The sequence below is a fragment of the Meleagris gallopavo genome, unplaced genomic scaffold, assembly GCF_905368555.1.
Source record: "Meleagris gallopavo unplaced genomic scaffold, MGAL_WU_HG_1.1 scaffold_10, whole genome shotgun sequence".
NCBI classification, from domain to species: Eukaryota; Metazoa; Chordata; class Aves; order Galliformes; family Phasianidae; genus Meleagris; species Meleagris gallopavo.
In genome coordinates, this window is record NW_028147024.1 from 130001 (window position 1) to 156630 (window position 26630).

The window sequence follows — 26630 nt, forward strand, 5'->3', positions numbered from 1 at the left end:
GGCCCAGGCTGCACACCGGGACGAAGCCTGGGGGGTCACTGGGGTCGGTTATGGGGTCAGTTATGGGGTCATTGGGGTCGGTTATGGGGTCATTGGGGTTATGGGGTCATTGGGGTTATGGGGTCATTGGGGTCCTGACCCAGATTGAGGCGACCCGCCTGGTCCAGGGCCAGGCTGCACACCGGGACGAAGCCTGGGGGTCACTCGGGCCAGAGGTTCTGGGGCCAGAGGTTCTGGGGCAGAGGTTATGGGGCAGAGGTTCTGGGGTCAGAGGTTCTGGGCAGAGGTTCTGGGGTCAGAGGTTCTGGGGCAGAGGTTCTGGGGTCAGAGGTTCTGGGGCAGAGGTTCTGGGGTCAGAGGTTCTGGGGCAGAGGTTATGGGGCCAGAGGTTCTGGGGTCAGAGGTTATGGGGCAGAGGTTCTGGGGTCAGAGGTTATGGGGCAGAGGTTATGGGGCCAGAGGTTTGGGGTCAGAGGTTCTGGGGCAGAGGTTATGGGGCAGAGGTTATGGGCCAGAGGTTCTGGGGTCAGAGGTTCTGGGGCAGAGGTTATGGGTTAGAGGTTATGGGGTCAGAGGTTCTGGAGCAGAGGTTCTGGGGCAGAGGTTATGGGCCACAGGTTATGGGGCCAGAGGTTCTGGGGTCAGAGATTATGGGTTAGAGGTTATGGGATCAGAGGTTCTGGGGTCAGAGGTTATGGGTTAGAGGTTATGGGGTCAGAGGTTCTGGGGTCAGAGATTATGGGTTAGAGGTTATGGGATCAGAGGTTCTGGGGTCAGAGGTTATGGGTTAGAGGTTATGGGGCCAGAGGTTCTGGGGTCAGAGATTATGGGTTAGAGGTTATGGGATCAGAGGTTCTGGGGTCAGAGGCTATGGGTTAGAGGTTATGGGGTCAGAGGTTATGGGGCCAGAGGTTATGGGTCAGAGACTATGGGCCAGAGGTTATGGGGTCAGAGGTTCTGGGGCCTGACGTTCTGGGGCCAGAGATTATGGGTTTGAGGTTCTGGGGTCAGAGGTTCTGGGGCAGAGGTTCTGGGGTCAGAGATTATGGGGTCAGAGGTTATGGGGCAGAGGTTATGGGGTCAGAGGTTATGGGGCAGAGATTATGGGGCAGAGGTTCTGGGGTCAGAGGTTCTGGGTCAGAGGTTATGGGTCAGAGGTTATGGGCCAGAGGTTCTGGGTCACAGGTTCTGAGGTCGGAGGTTCTGGGTCGGAGGTTCTGGGTCAGAGGTTATGGGCCAGAGGTTCTGGGCCAGAGGTTCTGGGGCCAGAGGTTCTGGGTCAGAGGTTCTGAGTCAGAGCTTATGGGGCCAGAGGTTATGAGGTCAGAGATTATGGGCCAGAGGTTCTGGGTCGGAGGTTCTGGGTCAGAGGTTCTGGGTCGGAGGTTCTGGGTCAGAGATTTTGGGTCGGAGGTTCTGGGGTCAGAGGTTATGGGGCAGAGGTTATGGGGTCAGAGGTTCTGGGTTGGAGGTTATGGGTCGGAGGTTCTGGGTCAGAGGTTATGGGTCAGAGGTTCTGGGTCGGAGGTTAAGGGTCAGAGGTTCTGGGTCAGAGGTTCTGGGTCTGAGGTTATGAGTCGGAGGTTCTGGGTCAGAGGTTCTGGGTCAGAGGTTATGGGTCAGAGGTTCGGGGTCAGAGGTTCTGGGTCAGAGGTTCTGGGTCGGAGGTTCTGGGTCAGAGGTTCTGGGCCAGAGGTTATGGGTCAGAGGTTCGGGGTCAGAGGTTCTGGGTCAGAGGTTATGAGGTCAGAGGTTCTGGGTCAGAGGTTCTGGGTCAGAGGTTATGAGGTCAGAGGTTCTGGGCCAGAGGTTATGGGTCAGAGGTTCGGGGTCAGAGGTTCTGGGTCAGAGGTTATGAGGTCAGAGGTTCTGGGTCGGAGGTTATGGGCCAGGGGTTATGAGGTCAGAGGTTATGAGGTCAGAGGTTCTGGGTCGGAGGTTCTGGTCGGCGGTTCTGGGTCGGCGGTTCTGGGCTCGCTCTCACCCTCTCCCACTTCGAAGTCCCTGAAGGCCACCTCGGAGCCGCCGTCGCTGATGAGCGTCTCCCCGTTGAGCGTGAAGCTGATGTGGCTCTCGTTCAGGTCGATCATGCAGCCAACCACGTCCCCCGCCTGCCAGCTGCGCCCAAACGCCTCCCCGCCAACGTGCCAGCGCTGCGCCTGGGGTCACGGGGTCACGGGGGTCACAAGGGTCACGGGGGTCATAGAGGGTCGGGGGGGGCAGGGGGGTAATGGAGTCATGGGAGTCACGGGGGTCACTGGGGTTATAGGGGGCCATGGGGGTCATGGGGTCAGGGGGGGTAATGGAGTCATGGGGGGTCACAAGGATCATGGGGTCACGGGGGTCACAAGGGTCACGGGGGTCACAAGGGTCACGGGGTCATAGAGGGTCGGGGGGTCAGGGGGGTAATGGAGTCATGGGGGGTCACAAGGGTCACGGGGTCATGGGGTCACGGGGGTCACAAGGGTCACGGGGGTCATAGAGGGTCGGGGAGGGGCAGGGGGGTAATGGAGACTTGGGAGTCATGTGGGTCACGGGGGTCATGGGGGCTAGAGGGGGCCATGGGGGTCATAGGGTCGGGGGGGGTAATGGAGTCATGGGAGGTCACGGGGTCACGGGGGTCACAAGGGTCACGGGGTCACGGGGGGTCAGGGGAGGTCAGGGGGGTAATGGAATCATGGGAGTCACGGGGGTCACTGAGGTTATAGGGGGCCATGGGGGTCACGGGGTCAGGGGGGGTAATGGAGTCATGGGGGGTCACAAGGGTCATGGGGTCACGGGGTTCTGGGGGGGTAATGGAGTCATGGGGGGTCACAAGGGTCACAGGGTCATGGGGTCACAGGGGTCACAAGGGTCACGGGGTCATAGAGGGTCACAGGGGGTCAGGGGGGTAATGGAGTCATGGGAGTCACGGGGGTCACTGGGGTTATAGGGGGCCATGGGGGGTCACGGGGTCGGGGGGGTAATGGAGTCATGGGGGGTCACAAGGTCATGGGGTCACGGGGGTCACAAGGGTCACGGGGGTCATAGGGGGTCACGGGGGTCAGGGGGGTAATGGAGTCATGGGAGTCACGGGGGTTATAGGGGGCCATGGGGGTCACGGGGTCGGGGGGTAATGGAGTCATGGGGGGTCACAAGGGTCACGGGGTCATGGGGTCACGGGGGTCACTGGGGTTATAGGGGGCCATGGGGGTCATGGGGTCGGGGGGGTAATGGAGTCAGAGTCATGGGGGGTCACAAGGGTCACAGGGGTCACAAGGGTCACGGGGGTCATAGAGGGTTGGGGGGTGCAGGGGGGTAATGGAGTCATGGGAGTCACTGGGGTTATAGGGGGCCATGGGGGTCATGGGGTTGGGGGGGTAATGGAGTCATGGGGGGTCACAAGGGTCATGGGGTCACGGGGGTCGGAGGGGTCGGGGGTAATGGAGTCATGGGAGTCACAGGGGTCACGGGGGCTATAGGGGGCCATAGGGGTCATGGGGTCAGGGGGGGTAATGGAGTCATGGGGGGTCACAAGGTCATGGGGGTCACAAGGGTCACGGGGGCTCGGGGGTAATGGAGTCACAGGGGTCACTGGGGTTATAGGGGGCCATAGGGGTCACGGGGTCAGGGGGGTAATGGAGTCATGGGCGGTCACAAGGTCATGGGGTCACGGGGGGTCAGGGGGGGTCAGGGGGGTAATGGAGACATGGGAGTCACGGGGGTCACTGGGGTTATAGGGGGCCATGGGGGTCATGGGGTCAGGGGGGTAATGGAGTCATGGGGGGTCACAAGGGTCATGGGGTCACGGGGTTCTGGGGGGGGTAATGGAGTCATGGGGGTTATAGGGGGTCACGGGGTCATGGGGTCACGGGGGTCACAAGGGTCACGGGGTCATAGAGGGTCACAGGGGGTCAGGGGGGTAATGGAGTCATGGGAGTCACGGGGGTCACTGGGGTTATAGGGGGCCATGGGGGGTCACGGGGTTGGGGGGGTAATGGAGTCATAGTGTGCAGGGGGGTCACAAGGGTCATGGGGTCACGGGGGTCACAAGGGTCACAGGGGTCATAGAGGGTCGGGGGGGGCAGGGGGGTAATGGAGTCATGGGAGTCACGGGGGTTATAGGGGGTCACTGGGGTTATAGGGGGCCATAGGGGTCACTGGGTCAAGGGGGGTAATGGAGTCATGGGGGGTCACAAGGGTCAAGGGGTCATGGGGTCCCGGGGGTCACAAGGGTCACGGGGGTCATAGGGGGTCGGGGGGGGCAGGGGGGTAATGGAGTCATGGGAGTCACGGGGGTCACTGGGGTTATAGGGGGCCATGGGGGTCACGGGGGGTCGGGGGGGTAATGGAGTCAGAGTCATGGGGGGTCACAAGGGTCACGGGGGTCACAAGGGTCACGGGGGTCATAGAGGGTCAGGGGGAGCAGGGGGGTAATGGAGTCATGGGGGGTCACAAGGGTCACGGGGTCATGGGGTCACGGGGGTCACAAGGGTCACGGGGGTCATAGAGGGTTCGGGGGGGGCAGGGGGGTAATGGAGTCATGGGAGTCACGGGGGTCATGGGGGTTATAGGGGGCCATGGGGGTCATGGGGTCAGGGGGGTAATGGAGTCATGGGGGTCACTGGGGTTATAGGGGGCCATGGGGGTCACGGGGGTCAGGGGGGGTAATGGAGTCATGGGGTGGTCACAAGGGTCACGGGGGGTCATGGGGTCACGGGGGTCACAAGGGTCACGGGGTCACGGGGGTCGGGGGGTCAGGGGTAATGGAGTCATGGGAGTCACAGGGGTCATGAGGGTTATAGGGGGCCATAGGGGTCATGGGGTCAGGGGGGGTAATGGAGTCATGGGGGGTCACAAGGTCATGGGGTCATGGGGGTCACAAGGGTCACGGGGGTCAGCGGGCTCGGGGGTAATGGAGTCACAGGGTCACTGGGGTTATAGGGGGCCATGGGGGGTCACGGGGTCAGGGGGGGTAATGGAGTCATGGGAGGTCACAAGGGTCATGGGGTCATGGGGGTCACAAGGGTCAGGGGGCTCGGGGGTAATGGAGTCACAGGGGTCACTGGGGTTATAGGGGGCCATAGGGGTCATGGGGTCGGGGGGGTAATGGAGCCAGGGGGGGTCACAAGGGTCACGGGGTCACGGGGGGCGGGGGGGGTCAGGGGGGTAATGGAGACATGGGAGTCACGGGGGTCACTGGGGTTATAGGGGGCCATGGGGGTCACGGGGTTGGGGGGGTAATGGAGTCATGGGGGGGTCACAAGGGTCATGGGGTCACGGGGACACGGGGGTCACAAGCGTCACAGGGGTCATAGGGGGTCGGGGGGGTCAGGGGGGTTATAGGGGTCATAGGGGTGATGGGGTCAGGGGGGGTAATGGAGTCATGGGGGGGTCACAAGGGTCACGGGGTCATGGGGTCACGGGGGTCACAAGGGTTACAGGGGGTCAGGGGGGGTCGGGGGTAATGGAGTCATGGGAGTCACGGGGGTCATAGGGGGTCACTGGGGTTATAGGGGGCCATGGGGGTCACGGGGTCAGGGGAGGTAATGGAGTGATGGGGGGTCACAAGGATCACGGGGGGTCGGTGGGGTCAGGGGGGTAATGGAGTCATGGGAGTCACAGGGGTCATGGGGGTTATAGGGGGTCATGGGGGTCATGTGGTCAGGGGGTAATGGAGTCATGGGGGGTCACCAGAAGGTATATAGGACCATTAAGGGGTATATAGGGCTATTAGGGGTATATAGGGCCTTTAGGGCATATATAGGGCCTTTAGGGGATATATAGGGCCATTAAGGGGTATATAGAGCCGTTAAGGGGTATAGAGAACCATTAGGGGATATATAGGGCCATTAGAAGATACATAGGACCATTAGGGGGTATATAGGGCTATCAGGACATATATAGGGCTACCAGGAGCTATATAGGGCCATTAGGAGATATATAGGGCCATCAGTAGGTATATAGGGCCACCAGGGGCTATATAGGGCCATTAAGAGATACATAAGGCCATTAGGGGGTATATAGGGCTATCAGGGGATATATAGGGCCACCAGGGGCTATATAGGGCCATTAGGAGATACATAGGGTCATCAGGAAGTATATAGGGCTACCAGGGGGTATATAGGGCCATTAGGGGATATATAGGGCCGCTAGGGGGTATATAGGGCCACGAGGAGGCTGTATAGGGCCACCAGGGGCTGTATGGGGCCATAAAGGAACTCATTGGCGCTCCGGCACCATCAGGTCCCATTTCCTCCCCCCGCGGTGCTCGGGGGCCCTTATAGGGTCGGTTTTGGGGCTGACCCGATGGCCGTTGAAGACGTAGGCCAAGTCGTCGGCTCCCAGCTCGATGTCGGGGCGGATTTGGGGTCGGGCCCACCCTACACGCATCTCCCCCGTGGTGACGGCCTCGAACTCGAAGTACCACTTCCCGGCCCGCACGGCGTAGCTGCGCTCGGCGCGGAAGATGCGCACCTTATCGGGGCCGTGGGGCGTCCCCTGAGCGGCTGCGGGGTCGGGGGGCGGCAGTGGGGTCACCCCATAGGGCGACCGCTGAGCCCGTGGGGAAACCCCGTGGGGAACCCGTTGAGCTCACGTGGAAATCCCGAAGAGAAGCCATGGACCCTAAATGGAACCCAGTGACCCCGCAGGCACCCAGTGACCCCACAAGCACCCACTGACCCCACAGGCACCCACTGACCCCAATGCCACCCACTGACCACAATGGCACCCATTGACCCCGCAGGCACCCACTGACCCCAATGGCACCCACTGACCCCAATGGCACCCACTGACCCCAATGGCACTCACTGACCCCAATGGCACCCACTGACCCCAATGGCACCCATTGACCCAGCAGGCACCCACTGACCACAATGGCACCCACTGACCCCGCAGGCACCCACTGACCCCAATGGCACTCACTGACCCCAATGGCACCCACTGACCCCAATGGCACCCACTGACCCCGCAGGCACCCAGTGACCCTGCAGGCACCCAGTGACCCCGATGCCACCCAGTGACCCCGCAGGCACCCAGTGACCCCACAGGCACCCACTGACCCCGCAGGCACCCACTGACCCCGCAGGCACCCAGTGACCCCACAGGCACCCACTGACCCCGCAGGCACCCAGTGACCCCGCAGGCACCCAGTGACCCCGCAGGCACCCACTGACCCCAATGGCACCCATTGACCCCGCAGGCACCCACTGATCCCAATGGCACCCAGTGACCCCACAGGCTCCCAGTGACCCCAATGGCACCCAGTGACCCCAATGGCACCCAGTGACCCCGCAGGCACCCAGTGACCCCGCAGGCACCCACTGACCCCAATGCCACCCATTGACCCCACAGGCTCCCAGTGACCCTGCAGACACCCACTGACCCTGCAGGCACCCAGTGACCCCGCAGGCACCCACTGATCCCAATGGCACCCAGTGACCCCGCAGGCACCCAGTGACCCTGCAGGCACCCAGTGACCCCGCAGGCACCCACTGACCCCAATGCCACCCACTGACCCCAATGGCACCCAGTGACCCCGCAGGCACCCACTGACCCCAATGGCACCCAGTGACCCCGCAGGCACCCACTGACCCCAATGCCACCCACTGACCCCGCAGGCACCCACTGACCCCAATGGCACCCAGTGACCCCGCAGGCACCCACTGACCCCAATGGCACCCAGTGACCCTGCAGGCACCCACTGACCCCAATGCCACCCATTGACCCCACAGGCTCCCAGTGACCCCGCAGGCACCCAGTGACCCCGCAGGCACCCAGTGACCCCGCAGGCACCCAGTGACCCCGCAGGCACCCAGTGACCCCTCAGGCTCCCAGCGACCCCCGCGTCTCCCCGGCCGCCCCACTCACGGCTCTCCTGGTCGGGGGGCTCGATGTTGTAGCCGTAGCCGATGAGGGTCCGCACCGCCTCGCACAGGCTGTCCCTGTTGGTCTTCTTGGTGCGCTCGTCCAGCAGGTTGTAGGGCACCAGGCGGGGGTTGCGCTTGTTCTTAATGTCCTGGGGGCGGGGGGGGCGGGGGGTGTGGGGAGGTGTGGGGTGAGTACAGGGGCAGTGTGGGGTAGTGTGGGGTCAGAGTGGGGTCAGTGGGGTGTGGGGTCAGTGTGGGGTGAGTATAGGGTCAGTGTGGGGGCAGGGTGTGTGGGGAGGTGTGGGGTGAGTATAGGGGCAGTGTGGGGGCAGGGGGTGTGGGGGAGGTGTGGGGTGAGTACAGGGGCAGTGTGGGGCAGTGTGGGGTCAGAGTGGGGTCAGTGGGGTGTGGGGTCAGTGTGGGGTGAGTATAGGGTCAGTGTGGGGGCAGGGGGTGTGGGGAGGTGTGGGGTGAGTAGAGGGGCAGTGTGGGGCAGTGGGGTGTGGGGAGGTGTGGGGTGAGTAGAGGGGCAGTGTGGGGCAGTGTGGGGTCAGAGTGAGGTCAGTGGGGTATGGGGTCAGTGTGGGGGCAGGGGGTGTGGGGAGGTGTGGGGTGAGTACAGGGGCAGTGTGGGGCAGTGTGGGGGCAGTGGGGTGTGGGGTCAGTTTGGGGTCAGTGTGGGGCAGTGTGGGGGCAGTGGGGTGTGGGGTCAGTTTGGGGTGAGTATAGGGTCAGTGTGGGGCAGTGTGGGGTGAGTATAGGGTCAGTGTGGGGTCAGAGTGGGGTCAGTGGGGTCAGTGTGGGGGCAGTGGGGTGTGGGGAGGTGTGGGGTGAGTACAGGGGCAGTGTGGGGCAGTGTGGGGTCAGAGTGGGGTCAGTGGTGTGTGGGGTCAGTGTGGGGGCAGTGAGTGTGGGGAGGTGTGGGGTGAGTACAGGAGCAGTGTGGGGCAGTGTGGGGGCAGTGGGGTGTGGGGTCAGTGGGGTGTAGGGTCAGTGTGGGGGCAGTGTGGGGTGAGTATAGGGTCAGGGTGGGGGCAGTGGGGTGTGAGGTCAGTGTGGGGGCAGGGGGTGTAGGGTCAGTGTGGGGTCAGTGTGGGGGTAGGGGGTGTGGGGAGGTGTGGGGTGAGTAGAAGGGCAGTGTGGGGGCAGGGGGTGTAGGGTCAGTGTGGGGTGAGTATAGGGTCAGTGTGGGGGCAGTGTGGGGGCAGTGTGGGGGCAGGGGGTGTGGGGTCAGTGTGGGGTGAGTATAGGGTCAGTGTGGGGGCAGTGTGGGGGCAGTGTGGGGGCAGGGGGTGTGGGGTCAGTGTGGGGTGAGTATAGGGTCAGTGTGGGGGCAGTGTGGGGTCAGTAGAGTGTGGGATCAGTGTGGGGTCAGGTATGGGAACAGCATGGGGTCAGTGTGGGGTGAGTATAGGGTCAGGTGTGGGGTCAGTGTGGGGTCAGGTGTGGGGACAGTGGAGCCATTAGGATACGGGGCCATTGGGATATGGGGTCAGTGGGATCCGGGGCTGTTGGGATTCGGGGTCAATGGGGTCAGTGGGATTCAGGGTCGATGGGATTCGGGGCCGTTGGGGTCCGGGGCCGTTGGGATTCGGGGCGATGGGATTCGGGGCCGTTGGGGTCTGGGGCCGTTGGGATTCGGGGCCGTTGGGATTCGGGGCCGTTGGGGTCCGGGGCCGTTGGGATTCGGGGTCGATGGGATTCAGGGCCGATGGGATTCGGGGCCGTTGGGGTCCGGGGCCGTTGGGATTCGGGGTCGTTGGGATTCGGGGCCGTTGGGATTCGGGGTCGATGGGATTCGGGGCCGTTGGGATTCGGGGCTGTTGGGATTCGGGGCCGTTGGGATTCGGGGCCGTTGGGGTCCGGGGCCGTTGGGATTCGGGGCCGTTGGGATTTGGGGCCGATGGGATTCGGGGTCAATGGGATTCGGGGCCGTTGGGATTCGGGGCCGATGGGATCCGGGGCCGTTGGGATTCGGGGTCGATGGGATTCGGGGCCGTTGGGGTCCGGGGCCGTTGGGATTCGGGACCGATGGGATTCGGGGCGGCGCGGTTCGGACCTGCACGATGCTGTAGGTCCAGCCCTGCTGCACGCGGTCCCGCGCCCAGACGTTGTGCGCGTTCTCCGCCAGCCGATCCACCAGCGTCAGCTGCGCCGGCGTCAGGCGCACGTGGGCCAGGTCCAGCGGGGCCGGTTTGTAACCGTTGCGCATCGTGTACCTGCACAGCGCCCCCACGTGACGGGAGGCCCGCAGCGGGGAGCGCGCAACGCGGGGGGAGCCCGAAATGGGGGGGGGGGTCCCGTAATGGGGGGGTCCTGTAATGGGGGGGGTCCTGTAATGGAGGATCCTGTAATGGGGGGGTCGTGTAATGGGGGGGATCCCGTAATGAGGGGATCCCATAACGGGGGGGATCCCATAATGGGGGGGGGATCCTATAACATAGAGGGATCCCATAATGGGGGGATCCCATAAGGGGGGGATCCTATAACATAGGGGGATCCCATAAGGGGGGGAGGATCCCGCAACAGGGGGGAATCCCATAATGGGGAGATGGTTCCCATAATGGGGGGATCCCGTAATGGGGGGGGGGGGATCCCATAACAGAGGAGGGATCCCATAACAGGGGAATCACATAAAGGAAAAAATCCCGTAACAGAGATCCCATAAAGGGGGGAATGCCATAAAGAAGAGAATCCTATAAAGGAGAACTCCATAAAGAAGTGAATCCCATAAAGGGAAAAAGCCCCAAAGTGGGACCTCAGATGGGGACCCCTAAAAATGGAAACCCCAAAATGAGACCCCCAAATTGAGACCCCCAAACTGCGACCCCAAACTGAGACCCCAAATGGGGACCCCTCCAAATGAAGCCCCCAAACTGAGACCCCCAAAGTGGGATCCCAAATGGGGACCCCTAAAAATGGAAACCCCAAACTGAGACCCCAAACTGAGACCCCAAATGGGGACCCCTAAAAATGGAAACCCCAAACAGAAACCCCCAAACTGAGACCCCAAATGGAACCCCCAGAGACCCCCAAACTGGGACCCCAAATGGAGATCCCTACAAATGAAGCCCCCAAACTGAGACCCCAAACTGAGACCCCAAAAGGAGACCCCAAACTGAGACCCCCAAACAGAGACCCCAAACTGAGACCCCAAATGGGGACCCCTAAAAATGGAAACCCCAAACTGAGACCCCTACAAATAAAGCTCTCCAACTGAGACCCCGAATGGGGACCCCTAAAAATGAAGCCCCCAAACTGAGACCCCAAAGTGGGACCCCAAAAGGAGACCCCAAACTGAGACCCCCAAACTGAGACCCCAAAACGAGACCCCAAACTGAGACCCCCAAACTGAGACCCCAAATGGGGACCCCTAAAAATGGAAACCCCAAAATGAGACCCCCAAACTAAGACCCCAAATGGATCCCCCAGAGACCCCCAAACTGGGACCCCAAATGGGGACCCCTAAAAATGGAAACCCCAAAATGAGACCCCCAAATTAAGACCCCCAAACTGAGACCCCAAGCTGAGACCCCAAATAGAGATCCCTATAAATAAAGCCCTCAAACTGAGACCCCGAATGGGGACCCCTAAAAATGGAAACCCCAAACTGAGACCCCAAAAGGAGACCCCAAACTGAGACTCCAAATGGGGACCCCTAAAAATGGAAACCCCAAACTGAGACCCCAAACTGAGACCCCAAATGGGGACCCCTAAAAATGGAAACCCCAAACTGAGACCCCAAACTGAGACCCCAAATGGGGACCCCTAAAAATGGAAACCCCAAACTGAGACCCCAAACTGAGACCCCAAATGGGGACCCCTAAAAATGGAAACCCCAAACTGAGACCCCAAACTGAGACCCCAAATGGGGACCCCTAAAAATGGAAACCCCAAACTGAGACCCCAAATGGGGACCCCAAACTGAGACCCCAAATGGGGACCCCTAAAAATGGAAACCCAAAATGAGACCCCCAAATTGAGACCCCAAACTGAGACCCCAAACAGAGACCCCCAAACTGAGACCCCCAAACTGAGACCCCAAATGGGGACCCCTAAAAATGGAAACCCCAAACTGAGACCCTAAACTGAGATCCCTCTAAATGAAGCCCCCAAACTGAGTCCCCCAAACTGAGACCCCAAAAGGAGACCCCAAACTGAGACCCCCAAACTGAGACCCCAAATGGGGACCCCTAAAAATGGAAACCCAAAATGAGACCCCCAAATTGAGACCCCCAAACTGAGACCCCAAACGGGGACCCCAAAAAATGGAAACCCAAAATGAGACCCCCAAATTGAGACCCCCAAACTGAGACCCCAAACGGGGACCCCAAAAAATGGAAACCCAAAATGAGACCCCCAAACTGAGACCCCAAATGGGGACCCCTCCAAATGAAGCCCCCAAACTGAGACCCCCAAACTGAGACCCCAAAAGGAGACCCCAACTGAGACCCCAAAAGGATACCCCAGACTGAGACCCCAAACTGAGACCCCAAAAGGAGACCCCAAACTGAGACCCCAAATGGGGACCCCTAAAAATGGAAACCCAAAATGAGACCCCCAAATTGAGACCCCAAACTGAGACCCCCAAACTGAGACCCCAAACTGAGACCCCAAATGGGGACCCCTAAAAATGGAAATCCCAAACTGAGACCCCAAAAGGATACCCCAGACTGAGACCCCAAACTGAGACCCCAAACTGAGACCCCCAAACTGAGACCCCAAACTGAGACCCCCAAACTGAGACCCCAAACTCAGACCCCCAAACTCAGACCCCCTAACTGAGACCCCCAAACTGAGACCCCAAAAGGAGACCCCAAAAGGAGACCCCCAAACTGGGACCCCAAACTGAGACCCCAAACTGAGACCCCAAAAGGAGACCCCAAAAGGAGACCCCCAAACTGAGACCCCAAACTGAGACCCCAAAAGGAGACCCCAAAAGGAGACCCCCAAACTGAGACCCCAAACTGAGACCCAAAAGGAGACCCCAAAAGGAGACCCCAAAAGGAGACCCCCAAACTGAGATTCCAAACTGAGACCCCAAAGTGAGACCCCAAACTGAGACCCCAAAAGGAGACCCCAAACTGAGACCCCAAAAGGAGACCCCAAAAGGAGACCCCAAAAGGAGACCCCCAAACTGAGATTCCAAACTGAGACCCCAAACTGAGACCCCCAAACTCAGACCCCCAAACTGAGACCCCAAACTGAGACCCCAAACTGAGACCCCAAATAGCCCCCCCCCCCCCCACCCACGTTTTGGGCAGTTTGATTTTCCTCAGGTTCTCCTCCGCCTTCTCGTCCGCCATCCCCACGTGGCAGCCCAGCGCCAGCAGCGTCCTGTAGGGTGAAACCACGGGGTGCTGGAGGGGGCTGCGCCGACCCCAAATCCACCCCAAATCCCCCGAGGATCTTTTGGGGTCCCCTCACTTGAGCGTCTCCCCCGACATCTGCAGGTTGTAGTTGCGCTCCGGCTCGGGGAGGCTGTGGAAATCCAGCAGGCAGGGATGGAGCTGCTCAGCATCGTCACGGATCTGGGATTGGGGTCACAGGGGGAAACAGTGGGGTCAGAGGGGGGCTATGGGGCACAGTGGGGTCAGACGGGGCTGTGGGGCACAGTGGGGTCAGAGAGGGGCTATGGGGCACAGTTTGGGGTCAGAGGGCGGCTGTGGGGCACAGTGGGATAAGAGGGGGGAAACAGTGGGGTCAGAAGGGGAAACAGTGGGGTCAGAGGGGGGTTATGGGGCACAGTGGGGTCAGAAGGGGGAAACAGTGGAGTCAGAGGGGGCTGTGGGGCACAGTGGGGTCAGAAGGGGGAAACAGTGGGGTCAGAGGGGGCTGTGGGGCACAGTGGGGTCAGAGGGGGAAACAGTGGGGTCAGAGGGGGGCTGTGGGGCACAGTGGGGTCAGAGGGGGAAACAGTGGGGTCAGAGGGGGAAACAGTGGGGTCAGAAGGGGAAACAGTGGGGTCAGATGGGGGCTATGGGGCACAGTGGGGTCAGAGGGGGGTTATGGGGCACAGCGGGGTCAGAGGGGGAAACAGTGGGGTCAGAGGGGGGTTATGGGGTACAGTGGGGTCAGAGGGGGAAACAGTGGGGTCAGAGGGGGGCTATGGGGCACAGTGGGGTCAGAGGGGGCTGTGGGGCACAGTGGGGTCAGAGGGGGGTTATGGGGCACAGTGGTGTCAGAGGGGGGCTGTGGGGCACAGTGGGGTCAGAGAGGGGCTATGGGGCACAGTGGGGTCAGAGGGGGCTGTGGGGCACAGTGGGGTCAGAGGTTTATGGGGCACAGTGGGGTCAGAGGGGGGCTATGGGGTACAGTGGGGTCAGAGCGGGGTTATGGGGCACAGTGGGGTCAGAGGGGGAAACAGTGGGGTCAGAGGGGGACTATGGGGCACAGTGGGGTCAGAGGGGGCTGTGGGGCACAGTGGGGTCAGAGGGGGAAACAGTGGGGTCAGAGGGGGACTATGGGGCACAGTGGGGTCAGAGGGGGCTGTGGGGCACAGTGGGGTCAGAGGGGGAAACAGTGGGGTCAGAGGGGGACTATGGGGCACAGTGGGGCACAGTGAGGTCCGAAGTTTACGGGGCACAGTGGGGTCACAGGAGGGTTATGGGGCACAGTGGGGTCAGAGGGGGGCTGTGGGGCACAGTGGGGTCAGAGGGGGCTGTGGGGCACAGTTTGGGGTCAGAGGGCGGCTATGGGGCACAGTTTGGGGTCAGAGGGGGGCTATGGGGCACAGTTTGGGGTCAGAGGGGGCTATGGGGCACAGTGGGGTCAGAGGGGGCTGTGGGGCACAGTTTGGGGTCAGAGGGCGGCTATGGGGCACAGTTTGGGGTCGGAGGGGGCTGTGGGGCACAGTTTGGGGTCAGAGGGTGGCTATGGGGCACAGTTTGGGGGTCAAAGGGCGGCTGTGGGGCACAGTTTGGGGTCAGAGGGCAGCTATGGGGCACAGTTTGGGGTCAGAGGGCGGCTGTGGGGCGCAGTTTGGGGTCGGAGGGCGGCTGTGGGGCACAGTTTGGGGTCGGAGGGCGGCTATGGGGCACAGTTTGGGGTCAGAGGGCGGCTATGGGGCACAGTTTGGGGTCGGAGGGCAGCTATGGGGCACAGTTTGGGGTCGGAGGGCGGCTATGGGGCGCGCTGACTCACGGGGCCGTAGGTCCATCCCTGCTCGATGCGGGTCAGCGCCCACAGCTCATGGATGTTCTCCGCCAGCTTCTCCCGGATGCGCTCCAGGTGGGGGGGCAGAACGATCTGTGGGGGGGCGGGGGGGCTGGCAGCCCCATATGGCACACGGGGACCCCATACGGCAGCCCCATATGGCACACGGGGACCCCGCCGCCCCCCAAACCCCGCCGCCCCACGGATCCCCTTCCCCTGAGACCCCAAATCCCTCTTTAAGCACCCCCTCCCCGTCCCAAATCCCACCCCTAAGCCCCCCAGACCCCAACCCGAACCACATCCCTCCCCAGTACCCCCGAGGATCCCCCCCCATTCCCTCATGATCCCAAACCCATCCCCACTCCCCCCGCTGCCCCCAAATCCACCCCCACCCCCACGGATCCCAATCCCCCAAGACCCCAAAGCCCCCAGAACCCAACCCCAACCCCATCCCTCCCCAGGACCCCCAGGACCCCCCAGGACCCCCCAGGACCCCCCCCCCATTCCCTCATCATCCCAAACCCATCCCCACTCCCCCCGCTGCCCCCAAATCCACCCCCACCCCCATGGATCCCGATTCCCCAAGACCCCAAATCCCTCTTTAAGTATCCCCCCCCCTCCGCTCCCCCCACCCCAAAGCCAATCCCATCCCTAAGCCCCCCAGGACCCCAAACCCACCCCCATCGCCCCAAGACCCCAAACCCACCCCCATCCCCCCCCAACCCCAAACCCACCCTCATTCTCTCATCATCTGAACCCCTCCCCTATAACTCCAGGACCCCAAACCCACCCCCAACCCCCCCAGGACCCCAAACCCACCCCCATCCCCCCCCAACCCCAAACCCACCCCCATTCTCTCATCATCCGAACCCCTCCCCTATAACTCCAGGACCCCAAACTCACCCCCAACCCCCCCACACCCAAACCCCCCCCATTGCCCCCAGGACCCCAAACCCACCCCAACCCCCCCCCAAACCCCAAACCCCCCCCATCGCCCCCAGGACCCCAAACCCACCCCCAACCCCCCCAAACCCCAAACCCACCCCCATCACCCCCAGGACCCCAAACCCACCCCCAACCCCCCCAACCCCAAACCCCCCCCCATCGCACCCAGGACCCCAAACCCACCACCCAAACCCCCCCCCAAACCCCAAACCCCCCCATCGCCCCCAGGACCCCAAACCAACCCCCAACCCCCGCAACCCCAAACCCACCCCCCAACCCCCCCAACCCCAAACCCCCCCCCAACCCCAAACCCACCCCCAACCCACCCCAACCCCAAACTCACCCCCATTCTCTCATCATCCGAACCCCTCCCCTATAACTCCAGGACCCCAAACCCACCCCCATCTCCCCCAGGACCCCAAACCCACCCCAACCCCCCCCAAACCCCAAACCCACCCCCACGCCCCCCACGCCCCCCCCCCTTGAGCTCCCCACCTGCGCGGTGTCCACGGGGCAGGGGGTGAAGGCGGTGTGGGGCAGCGCCTTTGTGGGGCCGAGCAGGCAGTGGGGCGGGGGGCCGTCGCCCCTATAAGCTTTGATGGGTTCCAGGCGCAGCCGCTCGCGGGGCAGCAGCGCCTCGGCACAGGGGAGTAACCGGGGGGGGGCAGGAACTGGAAATCCCCGTGGCGGCCCCCCAGCAGGAAGCGCAGCCTATGGGGCCGGGGAAGGGGCGCTCAGTGGGTGGGGGTCCCGACGGCGCCGGGGGAGAAGCCAGAGACCCTCAAGGGCTGCTTGGTGACCCCCAGCCCCGTGGCAGCCCCACAGCATCCGCATCCCCACGGCAACCCTAAAACATCCCCACGGCAACCCTAAAACATCCCTATAGCAACCCTAAAACATCTCCATGGCAAACCCACAGCATCCCCATCCCCACGGCAACCCTAAAACATCCCCATGGCAACCCTAAGACATCCCCGTGGCAACCCCACAGCAACCCTAAAACATCCCCATGGCAACCCCACAGCATCCCCATCCCCATAGCAACCCTAAAACATTCCTATGGCAACCCCACAGCATCCCCATCCCCATAGCAACCCTAAAACATCCCCATGGCAACCCCACAGCATCCCCATCCCCATAGCAACCCTAAGACATTCCTATAGCAACCCTAAAACATCCCCATGGCAACCCTAAAACATTCCTATAGCAACCCTACAGCATCCCCATCCCCACGGCAACCCTAAAACATTCCTATAGCAACCCTAAAACATCCCCACGGCAACCCTAAAACATCCCCATAGCAACCCCACAGCATCCCCATCCCACGGCAACCCTAAAACATCCCCACGGCAACCCTAAAACATTCCTATAGCAACCCCACAGCATCCCCATCCCCACAGCAACCCTAAAACATTCCTATAGCAACCCTAAGACATCCCCATGGCAACCCCACAGCATCCCCATCCCCACAGCAACCCTAAAACATTCCTATAGCAACCCTAAAACATCCCCATGGCAACCCCACAGCATCCCCATCCTCATGGCAACCCTAAAACATCCCCATGGCAACCCCACAGCATCCTCATCCCCACAGCAACCCTAAAACATCCCTATAGCAACCCCACAGCATCTCCATCCCCATAGCAACCCTAAAACATTCCTATAGCAACCCCACAGCATCTCCATCCCCATAGCAACCCTAAAACATGCCCATGGCAACACTAAAACATCCTCGTGGCAACCCCACAGCATCCGCATCCCCACGGCAACCCTAAAACATCCCCACGGCAACCCTACAGCATCCCCATCCCCAATCCCCACGGCAACCCTAAAACATCCCCATAGCAACCCTAAAACATTCCTATAGCAACCCCACAGCATCCCCATCCCCACAGCAACCCTAAAACATCCCCATAGCAACCCTAAAACATCCCCATGGCAACCCTAAAACATCCCTATAGCAACCCTAAAACACCCCTATAGCAACCCCACAGCATCCCCATCCCCATGGCAACCCTAAAAACTTCCTATAGCAACCCTAAAACATCCCTATAGCAACCCCACAGCATCCCCATCCCCATGGCAACCCTAAAACATTCCTATAGCAACCCTAAAACACCCCTATAGCAACCCCACAGCATCCCCATCCCCACGGCAACCCTAAAACATCCCCACGGCAACCCTAAAACATCCCCACGGCAACCCTAAAACACCCCATGGCAACCCCACAGCATCCGCATCCCCACGGCAACCCTAAAACATCCCCACGGCAACCCTAAAACATTCCTATAGCAACCCCACAGCATCCCCATCCCCACAGCAACCCTAAAACATTCCTATAGCAACCCTAAGACATCCTCATGGCAACCCCACAGCATCCGCATCCCCACGGCAACCCTAAAACATCCCCATGGCAACCCTAAAACATTCCTATAGCAACCCCACAGCATCTCCATCCCCATAGCAACCCTAAAACATTCCTATAGCAACCCCACAGCATCCCCATCCCCACAGCAACCCTAAAACATTCCTATAGCAACCCTAAAACATCCCCACGGCAACCCCACAGCATCCCCATCCCCATAGCAACCCTAAAACATCCCTATGGCAACCCTAAAACATCTCCATCCCCATGGCAACCCTAAAACATCCCCATGGCAACCCTAAAACATTCCTATAGCAACCCCACAGCATCTCCATCCCCATAGCAACCCTAAAACATTCCTATAGCAACCCCACAGCATCCGCATCCCCACAGCAACCCTAAAACATCCCCACGGCAACCCTAAAACATCCCTATAGCAACCCCACAGCATCCGCATCCCCACAGCAACCCTAAAACATCCCCATGGCAACCCTAAAACATCCCTATAGCAACCCTAAAACATCTCCATGGCAACCCCACAGCATCCCCATCCCCACAGCAACCCTAAAACGTTCCTATAGCAACCCTAAAACATCCCCATGGCAACCCCACAGCATCCCCATCCCCACAGCAACCCTAAAACATCCCCATGGCAACCCTAAAACATCCCCATAGCAACCCTAAAACATCCCCATGGCAACCCCACAGCATCTGCATCCCCATGGCAACCCTAAAACATCCCCACGGCAACCCTAAAACACCCCATGGCAACCCTAAAACATCCCCATAGCAACCCCACAGCATCCGCATCCCCACAGCAACCCTAAAACATCCCTATAGCAACCCCACAGCATCCCCATCCCCATGGCAACCCTAAAACATTCCTATAGCAACCCTAAAACATCCCCATGGCAACCCCACAGCATCCCCATCCCTATGGCAACCCTAAAACATCCCCATGGCAACCCCACAGCATCCTCATCCCCACAGCAACCCTAAAACATCTCTATAGCAACCCTAAAACATCCCCATAGCAACCCCACAGCATCCCCATCCCCACTGCAACCCTAAAACATCCCCATAGCAACCCTAAAACATCCCTATAGCAACCCTAAAACACCCCTATAGCAACCCCACAGCATCCGCATCCCCATAGCAACCCTAAAACATCCCTATAGCAACCCTAAAACATCCCTATAGCAACCCTAAAACATCCCTATAGCAACCCCACAGCATCCGCATCCCCATAGCAACCCTAAAACATCCCTATAGCAACCCCACAGCAACCCCATCCCCATGGCAACCCTAAAACATCCCCACAGCAACCCTAAAACATCCCTATAGCAACCCTAAAACATCCCTATAGCAACCCCACAGCATCGCCATCCCCACAGCAATCCTAAAACATCCCTATAGCAACCCCACAGCATCCCCATCCCCACAGCAACCCTAAAACACCCCCATAGCAACCCTAAAACATCCCCACAGCAACCCTAAAACATCCCTATAGCAACCCCACAGCATCCGCATCCCCATAGCAACCCTAAAACATCCCTATAGCAACCCCACAGCATCCCCATCCCCATGGCAACCCTAAAACATCCCCATAGCAACCCTAAAACATCCCCATGGCAACCCCACAGCATCGCCATCCCCATAGCAACCCTAAAACATCCCTGTGGCAACCCCACAGCATCTCCATCCCCATAGCAACCCTAAAACATCCCCACAGCAACCCTAAAACATCCCCATAGCAACCCCACAGCATCGCCATCCCCACAGCAACCCTAAAACATCCCCACAGCAACCCTAAAACATCCCTATAGCAACCCCACAGCATCCCCATCCCCACAGCAACCCTAAAACATCCCTATAGCAACCCCACAGCATCCCCATCCCCATAGCAACCCTAAAACATTCCTATAGCAACCCCACAGCATCCCCATCCCCACAGCAACCCTAAAACATTCCTATAGCAACCCCACAGCATCTCCATCCCCATAGCAACCCTAAAACATCCCCATGGCAACCCCACAGCATCCCCATCCCCATAGCAACCCTAAAACATTCCTATAGCAACCCCACAGCATCTCCATCCCCATAGCAACCCTAAAACATCCCCATGGCAACCCCACAGCATCCCTATAATATCCCCACCCCCATGGCAACCCCACAGCATCCCTATAATATCCCCACCCCCATGGCAACCCCACAGCACCCTTCCGGGAACACCAAGAACCCCCGATCCCCAGGACCCTCCCCCCGCCCCCCCAGGACCCCGAATCCCCCCCCAGGACCCCCCGTTCCCCCCCCCTCACCGCACGCCGGCGGAGAAGCTGACGACGGGGGAGAAGAGCGCGTCGCGATTGAACTTCTCGAACATCCCCAGCACCGGGCTGCCGTTGAGGCGGAAGGAGATGGTGGGAACAGAGAGGTCCAGGCAGCAGCTCACCACGTCCCCGGGGGCCAGGATGTGCTGCTGGGGGGAGGGGGCGGCCCGCGGAACCCCGCCTGTGGGGACGGGGGGTCAGGGCTGGGGGGGAGCGCAGAGCGGGGGGGGCACGGGGGGGAACACCGATGGGGATAAGGGGATGGGGGACAGGGGGATGTGGGGACAGGGGGACGTGGGGGAACCTCAATGGGGATAAGGGGATGTGGGACAGGGGGATGTGGGGGAACCTCAATGGGGATAAGGGGATGTGGGACAGGGGGATGTGGGGACAGGGGGACTTGGGGAACCCCAATGGGGATAAGGGGATGGGGGACAGGGGGACTCGGGGACAGGGGGACGTGGGGGAACCCCAGTGGGGACAGGGGCATGGGGGGGAACCCCGATGGGGATAAGGGGAGGGGGGACAGGGGGATGTGGGGACAGGGAGATGGGGGACAGGGGGACGTGGGGACAGGGGGACGTGGGGGAACCTCAATGGGGATAAGGGGATGGGGGACAGGGGGATGGGGGACAGGGGGACATGGGGGACATGGGGGAACCCCAGTGGGGATGGGGGCATAGGGGGGAACCCCGATGGGGATAAGGGGATGGGGGACAGGGGGACGTGGGGACAGGGGGATGGGGGACAGGGGGACGTGGGGGAACCTCAATGGGGACAGGGGGATGGGGGACAGGGGGACGTGGGGGAACCTCAATGGGGACAGGGGGATGGGGGACAGGGGGACATGGGGGAACCTCAATGGGGATAAGAGGATGGGGGACAGGGGGATGGGGGACAGGGGGACATGGGGGACATGGGGGAACCCCAGTGGGGATGGGGGCATAGGGGGGAACCCCGATGGGGATAAGGGGATGGGGGACAGGGGGACTCGGGGACAAGGGGACTCAGGGAACCCCAATGGGGACAGGGGGATGGGGGACAGGGGGATGTGGGGGAACCTCAATGGGGACAGGGGGATGGGGGATAGGGGGACGTGGGGGAACCCCAGTGGGGATGGGGGGATGGGGGACAGGGGGACGTGGGGACAGGGGGACGTGGGGGAACCCCAATGGGGACAAGGGGATGTGGGGACAGGGGGACTCGGGGACAGGGGGATGTGGGGGAACCTCAATGGGGATAAGGGGATGTGGGGACAGGGGGACGTGGGGACAGGGGGACTTGGGGAACCCCAATGGGGATAAGGGGATGGGGGACAGGGGGACTCGGGGACAGGGGGACGTGGGGGAACCCCAGTGGGGATGGGGGCATGGGGGGGAACCCCGATGGGGATAAGGGGATGGGGGACAGGGGGATGGGGGACAGGGGGACGTGGGGACAGGGGGACGTGGGGGAACCTCAATGGGGATAAGGGGATGGGGGACAGGGGGACTTGGGGAACCCCATTGGGGACAGGGGGATGGGGGACAGGGAGATGGGGGACAGGGGGACGTGGGGGAACCTCAATGGGGACAGGGGGATGGGGGACAGGGGGACGTGGGGACAGGGGGACTTGGGGAACCCCAATGGGGACAGGGGGACGTGGGGGAACCTCAATGGGGATAAGGGGATGGGGGACAGGGGGACGTGGGGACAGGGGGACGTGGGGGAACCTCAATGGGGATAAGGGGATGGGGGACAGGGGGACTCGGGGACAGGGGGACGTGGGGGAACCCCAGTGGGGATGGGGGCATGGGGGGGAACCCCAATGGGGATAAGGGGATGGGGGACAGGGGGATGTGGGGACAGGGGGACGTGGGGGAACCTCAATGGGGACAGGGGGATGGGGGACAGGGGGACATGGGGACAGGGGGACGTGGGGAACCCCAGTGGGGATGGGGGCATGGGGGGGAACCCCGATGGGGATAAGGGGATGGGGGACAGGGGGACATGGGGACAGGGGGACTCGGGGAACCCCAATGGGGACAGGGGGATGGGGGACAGGGGGATGTGGGGGAACCTCAATGGGGACAGGGGGATGGGGGACAGGGGGATGTGGGGGAACCTCAATGGGGACAGGGGGATGGGGGACAGGGGGATGTGGGGGAACCTCAATGGGGACAGGGGGATGGGGGACAGGGGGACATGGGGACAGGGGGACTCGGGGAACCCCAATGGGGACAGGGGGATGGGGGACAGGGGGATGTGGAGGAACCCCAATGGGGACAGGGGGATGGGGGACAGGGGGATGTGGGGGAACCTCAATGGGGACAGGGGGATGGGGGACAGGGGGACATGGGGACAGGGGGATGTGGGGGAACCTCAGTGGGGATGGGAGGACATGGGGACAGGGGGACGTGGGGACAGGGGGACTCGGGGACTCGGGGCACCCCAATGGGGACAGGGGGACGTGGGGACAGGGGGACGTGGGGGAACCTCAATGGGGACAGGGGGATGTGGGACAGGGGGACGTGGGGACAGGGGGACGTGGGGGAACCCCAATGGGGACAGGGGGATGTGGGACAGGGGGACATGGGGACAGGGGGACGTGGGGGAACCTCAATGGGGAAGGGAGGACATGGGGACAGGGGGATGTGGGGGAACCCCAGTGGGGATGGGGGCATGGGGGGGAACCCCAATAGGGACAAGGGGATGTGGGACAGGGGGATGTGGGGACAAGGGGACCTGGGGGAACCCCAATAGGGATGGGAGGACATGGGGCAACCCCAATGGGGACAGGGGGATGTGGGACAGGGGGACGTGGGGGAACCCCAATAGGGATGGGAGAACATGGGTCAACCCCAATGGGGACAGAGGGACCTGGGGACAGGGGGACGTGGGGGAACCCCAGTGGGGGCAGGGGATGGGGGACAGGGGGACATTGGGGAACCTCAATGGGGACAGGGGGATTTGGGGACGGGGGGACGTGGGGGAACCCCAATAGGGATGGGAGGACATGGGGCAACCCCAATGGGGACAGGGGTTGGAGGGGAACCTCAATGGGGACAGGGGGATATGGGGGGCATGGGGACATCGGGTGACCCCAGTGGGGACAGGGGAATGTGAGGGAACCCCAATGGGGATGGGGGGGGGCAGGGGGATACAGGGACAGGGGAGAACCCAAAGGGGGCTGGGGGGGGGGGACGGGACACGAGTGAACGGGGCACCCATTTTGGGGGGAGGGGGGAGACAGCGGGGGGGGGACATTTATGAATGGGGCCATCATGAATAGGGACACCGTGAATGGGACCACAGCGTCGGGTTGGGGGGGGGGGGGAACGACCCACGGAGGAGAGTTTGGGGGGGGGGGGGGACAGATTGGGGGACGGGGGAGGAGGGAGGGGGGGGTGTGTTGGGGGTGTGGGGGGGGGGCTTCACTCCGTACCGGCCCAGAGGTGCAGCCCATCGAAGGCGAAGGAATAAAGGTCGTCTCCGGCTCCGTTGGCCCCCCAGCCCTCTCCCCCCCCCGGGTAGGGGCTGTAACCCTCCGCCATCGCCCACCCCACGCGCAGGTGGGTGGGCTGCGCCGTCACGAAGGGCTCCACGTGATCCACGGCCACCTCGAAGTACCAGCGTGGGTACTGCGTGGAGCCCTCGTGGGTCCCCAGGAAGATGTTGGGCCGGATGCTGAGACAGGGAGGAGCGGGGGGTCGGTGATGGGACCCCCAGGGGGCACCCCGAGATCACCGGGAGACCCCTGGGACCCACAGAAGTCCTCCAACACCCCCCGAAGTCCTCCAACATCCCCAGGAACTCTTTAAGACCCCCCAGAAGTCCTCCAACATCACCTGAAGTCCTCCAACACCCCAGGAACTCTTTAAGACCCCCAGAAGTCCTCCAACACCTCCCTGAAGTCCTCCAACACCCCCAGGAACTCCTTAAGACCCCCAGAAGTCCTCCAACACCCCCCCGAAGTCCTCCAACATCCCCTGAAGTCCTCCAACACCCACAGGAACTCCTTAAGACCCCCAGAAGTCCTCCAACATCCCCTGAAGTCCTCCAACACCCCTAGGAACTCCTTAAGACCCTCCGAAGTCCTCTAACACCCCCTGAAGTCCTCCAACATCCCAGGAACTCTTTAAGACCCTCCAAAGTCCCCCAAAACCCCCCCAAAGTCCTCCAACATCCCCTGAAGTCCTCCAACACCCACAGGAACTCTTTAAGACCCCCAGAAGTCCTCCAACATCCCCTGAAGTCCTCCAACACCCCCAGGAACTCTTTAAGACCCCCAGAAGTCCTCCAACACCCCCCGAAGTCCTCCAACATCCCCTGAAGTCCTCCAACACCCCCAGAAATCCTCCAACATCCCCAGGAACTCTTTATGACCCCCAGAAGTCCTCCAACACCCCCTGAAGTCCTCCAACACCCCAGGAACTCCTTAAGACCCCCAGAAGTCCTCCAACATCCCCCGAAGTCCTCCAACATCCCCAGGAACTCCTTAAGACCCTCCGAAGTCCTCCAACATCCCCCAGAAGTCCTCCAACACCCCCAGGAACTCTTTAAGACTCCCCCAAGTCCTCCAAAACCCTCCGAAGTCCTCCAACATCCCCCGAAGTCCTCCAACACCCACAGGAACTCTTTAAGACCCCCAGAAGTCCTCCAACACCCCCCAGAAGTCCTCCAACACCCCCAGGAACTCTTTAAGACCCTCCAAAGTCCTCCAACATCCCCTGAAGTCCTCCAACACCCCCAGGAACTCTTTAAGACCCCCCAAAGTCCTCCAACACCCACCAAAATCCTCCAACATAACCCGAAGTCCTCCAAAATCCCCTGAAGTCCTCCAACACCCCCAGAAATCCCCCAACATCCCCAGGAACTCTTTAAGACCCCCCAAAATCCTCCAACATCACCTGAAGTCCTCCAAAACCCCAGGAACTCCTTAAGACCCCCAGAAGTCCTCCAACATCCCCTGAAGTCCTCCAACATCCCCCGGAACTCCTTAAAACCCCCCGAAGTCCTCCAACATCCCCCGAAGTCCTCCAAAACCCCCAGGGGCTCTTTAAGACCCCTGGAAATCCTCCAACATCCCCCAAATCCTCCAACACCCCCAGGAAATCTTTAAGACTCCCAGAAGTCCTCCAACACCCTCCGAAGTCCTCCAACACCCCCAGGAACTCCTTAAGACCCCCACAAATCCTCCAACATCACCTGAAGTCCTCCAACACCCCCAGGAACTCTTTATAACCCCCCGAAGTCCTCCAACACCCCCCGGAACTCTTTAAAACCTCCCGAAGTCCTCCAACACCTCCCAGAAGTCCTCCAACACCCCCAGGAAATCTTTAAGACCCCCAGAACTCCTCCAACATCCCCCTGAAGTCCTCCAACACCCCCAGGAACCCTTTAAAACCCCCAGAAGTCCTCCAACATCACCTGAAGTCCTCCAAACCCCCAGGAACTCTTTAAGACCCCCAGAAGTCCTCCAACACCCTCCGAAGTCCTCCAACACAACCAGAAGTCCTCCAACATCCCCTGAAGTCCTCCAAAACCCCCAGAAACTCTTTAAGACCCCCGAAGTCCCCCCCCCTCCCCCCATAATCCCCCATTCCCCCCCGCAGCCCCCCATACCCCCCCGCCCCCCCCAGCCCCACCTGCTGACGTAGCTGACCCGCCCGGGCTGCAGCAGGAGGTCGCGCCGCGGGGGCAGATTTTTGGTGATGAGATTTTGGTTTGGGCGAACGGCCACAGCATTGCAGACACACAGAGAGCAGAGCACGTCCCGGGCCTGCGGGGGGGTGTGGGGGGGGGGGTTTGTGGGGGGGGGATGTGTGGGGCGGGAGGTTTTTGGGGTGGGGATGTGTGGGGTGGGGATGTGTGGGGCGGGAGGTTTTTGGGGCGGGGATGTGTGGGGTGGGGATGTGTGGGGCGGGAGGTTTTTGGGGCGGGGGGTTTGTGGGGGGGGGATGTGTGGGGGGGGAGGAAATAGGGGGGGGGGGGGATTAGGTGGGG

At 61.4% G+C, this 26630-nt stretch overlaps 1 protein-coding gene across 1 annotated transcript in view; it reads right to left on the reverse strand.

The window, feature by feature from the left end:
• RYR1 (ryanodine receptor 1) overlaps nt 1-26408 on the reverse strand; it is a gene marked incomplete at its 5' end in the record, with an annotated part of 140086 nt that extends 113678 nt beyond the window's left edge. The window contains 13 exon segments of the mRNA NM_001303199.1: nt 135-193; nt 1985-2159; nt 6286-6488; nt 7852-7999; nt 9910-10069; nt 13104-13187; nt 13278-13381; nt 14994-15098; nt 16446-16595; nt 16598-16661; nt 20634-20826; nt 24070-24311; nt 26273-26408. Coding sequence (NP_001290128.1) covers nt 135-193; nt 1985-2159; nt 6286-6488; nt 7852-7999; nt 9910-10069; nt 13104-13187; nt 13278-13381; nt 14994-15098; nt 16446-16595; nt 16598-16661; nt 20634-20826; nt 24070-24311; nt 26273-26408 — 1823 coding nt within the window.
• Between the last annotated feature and the right edge of the window lie 222 nt (nt 26409-26630).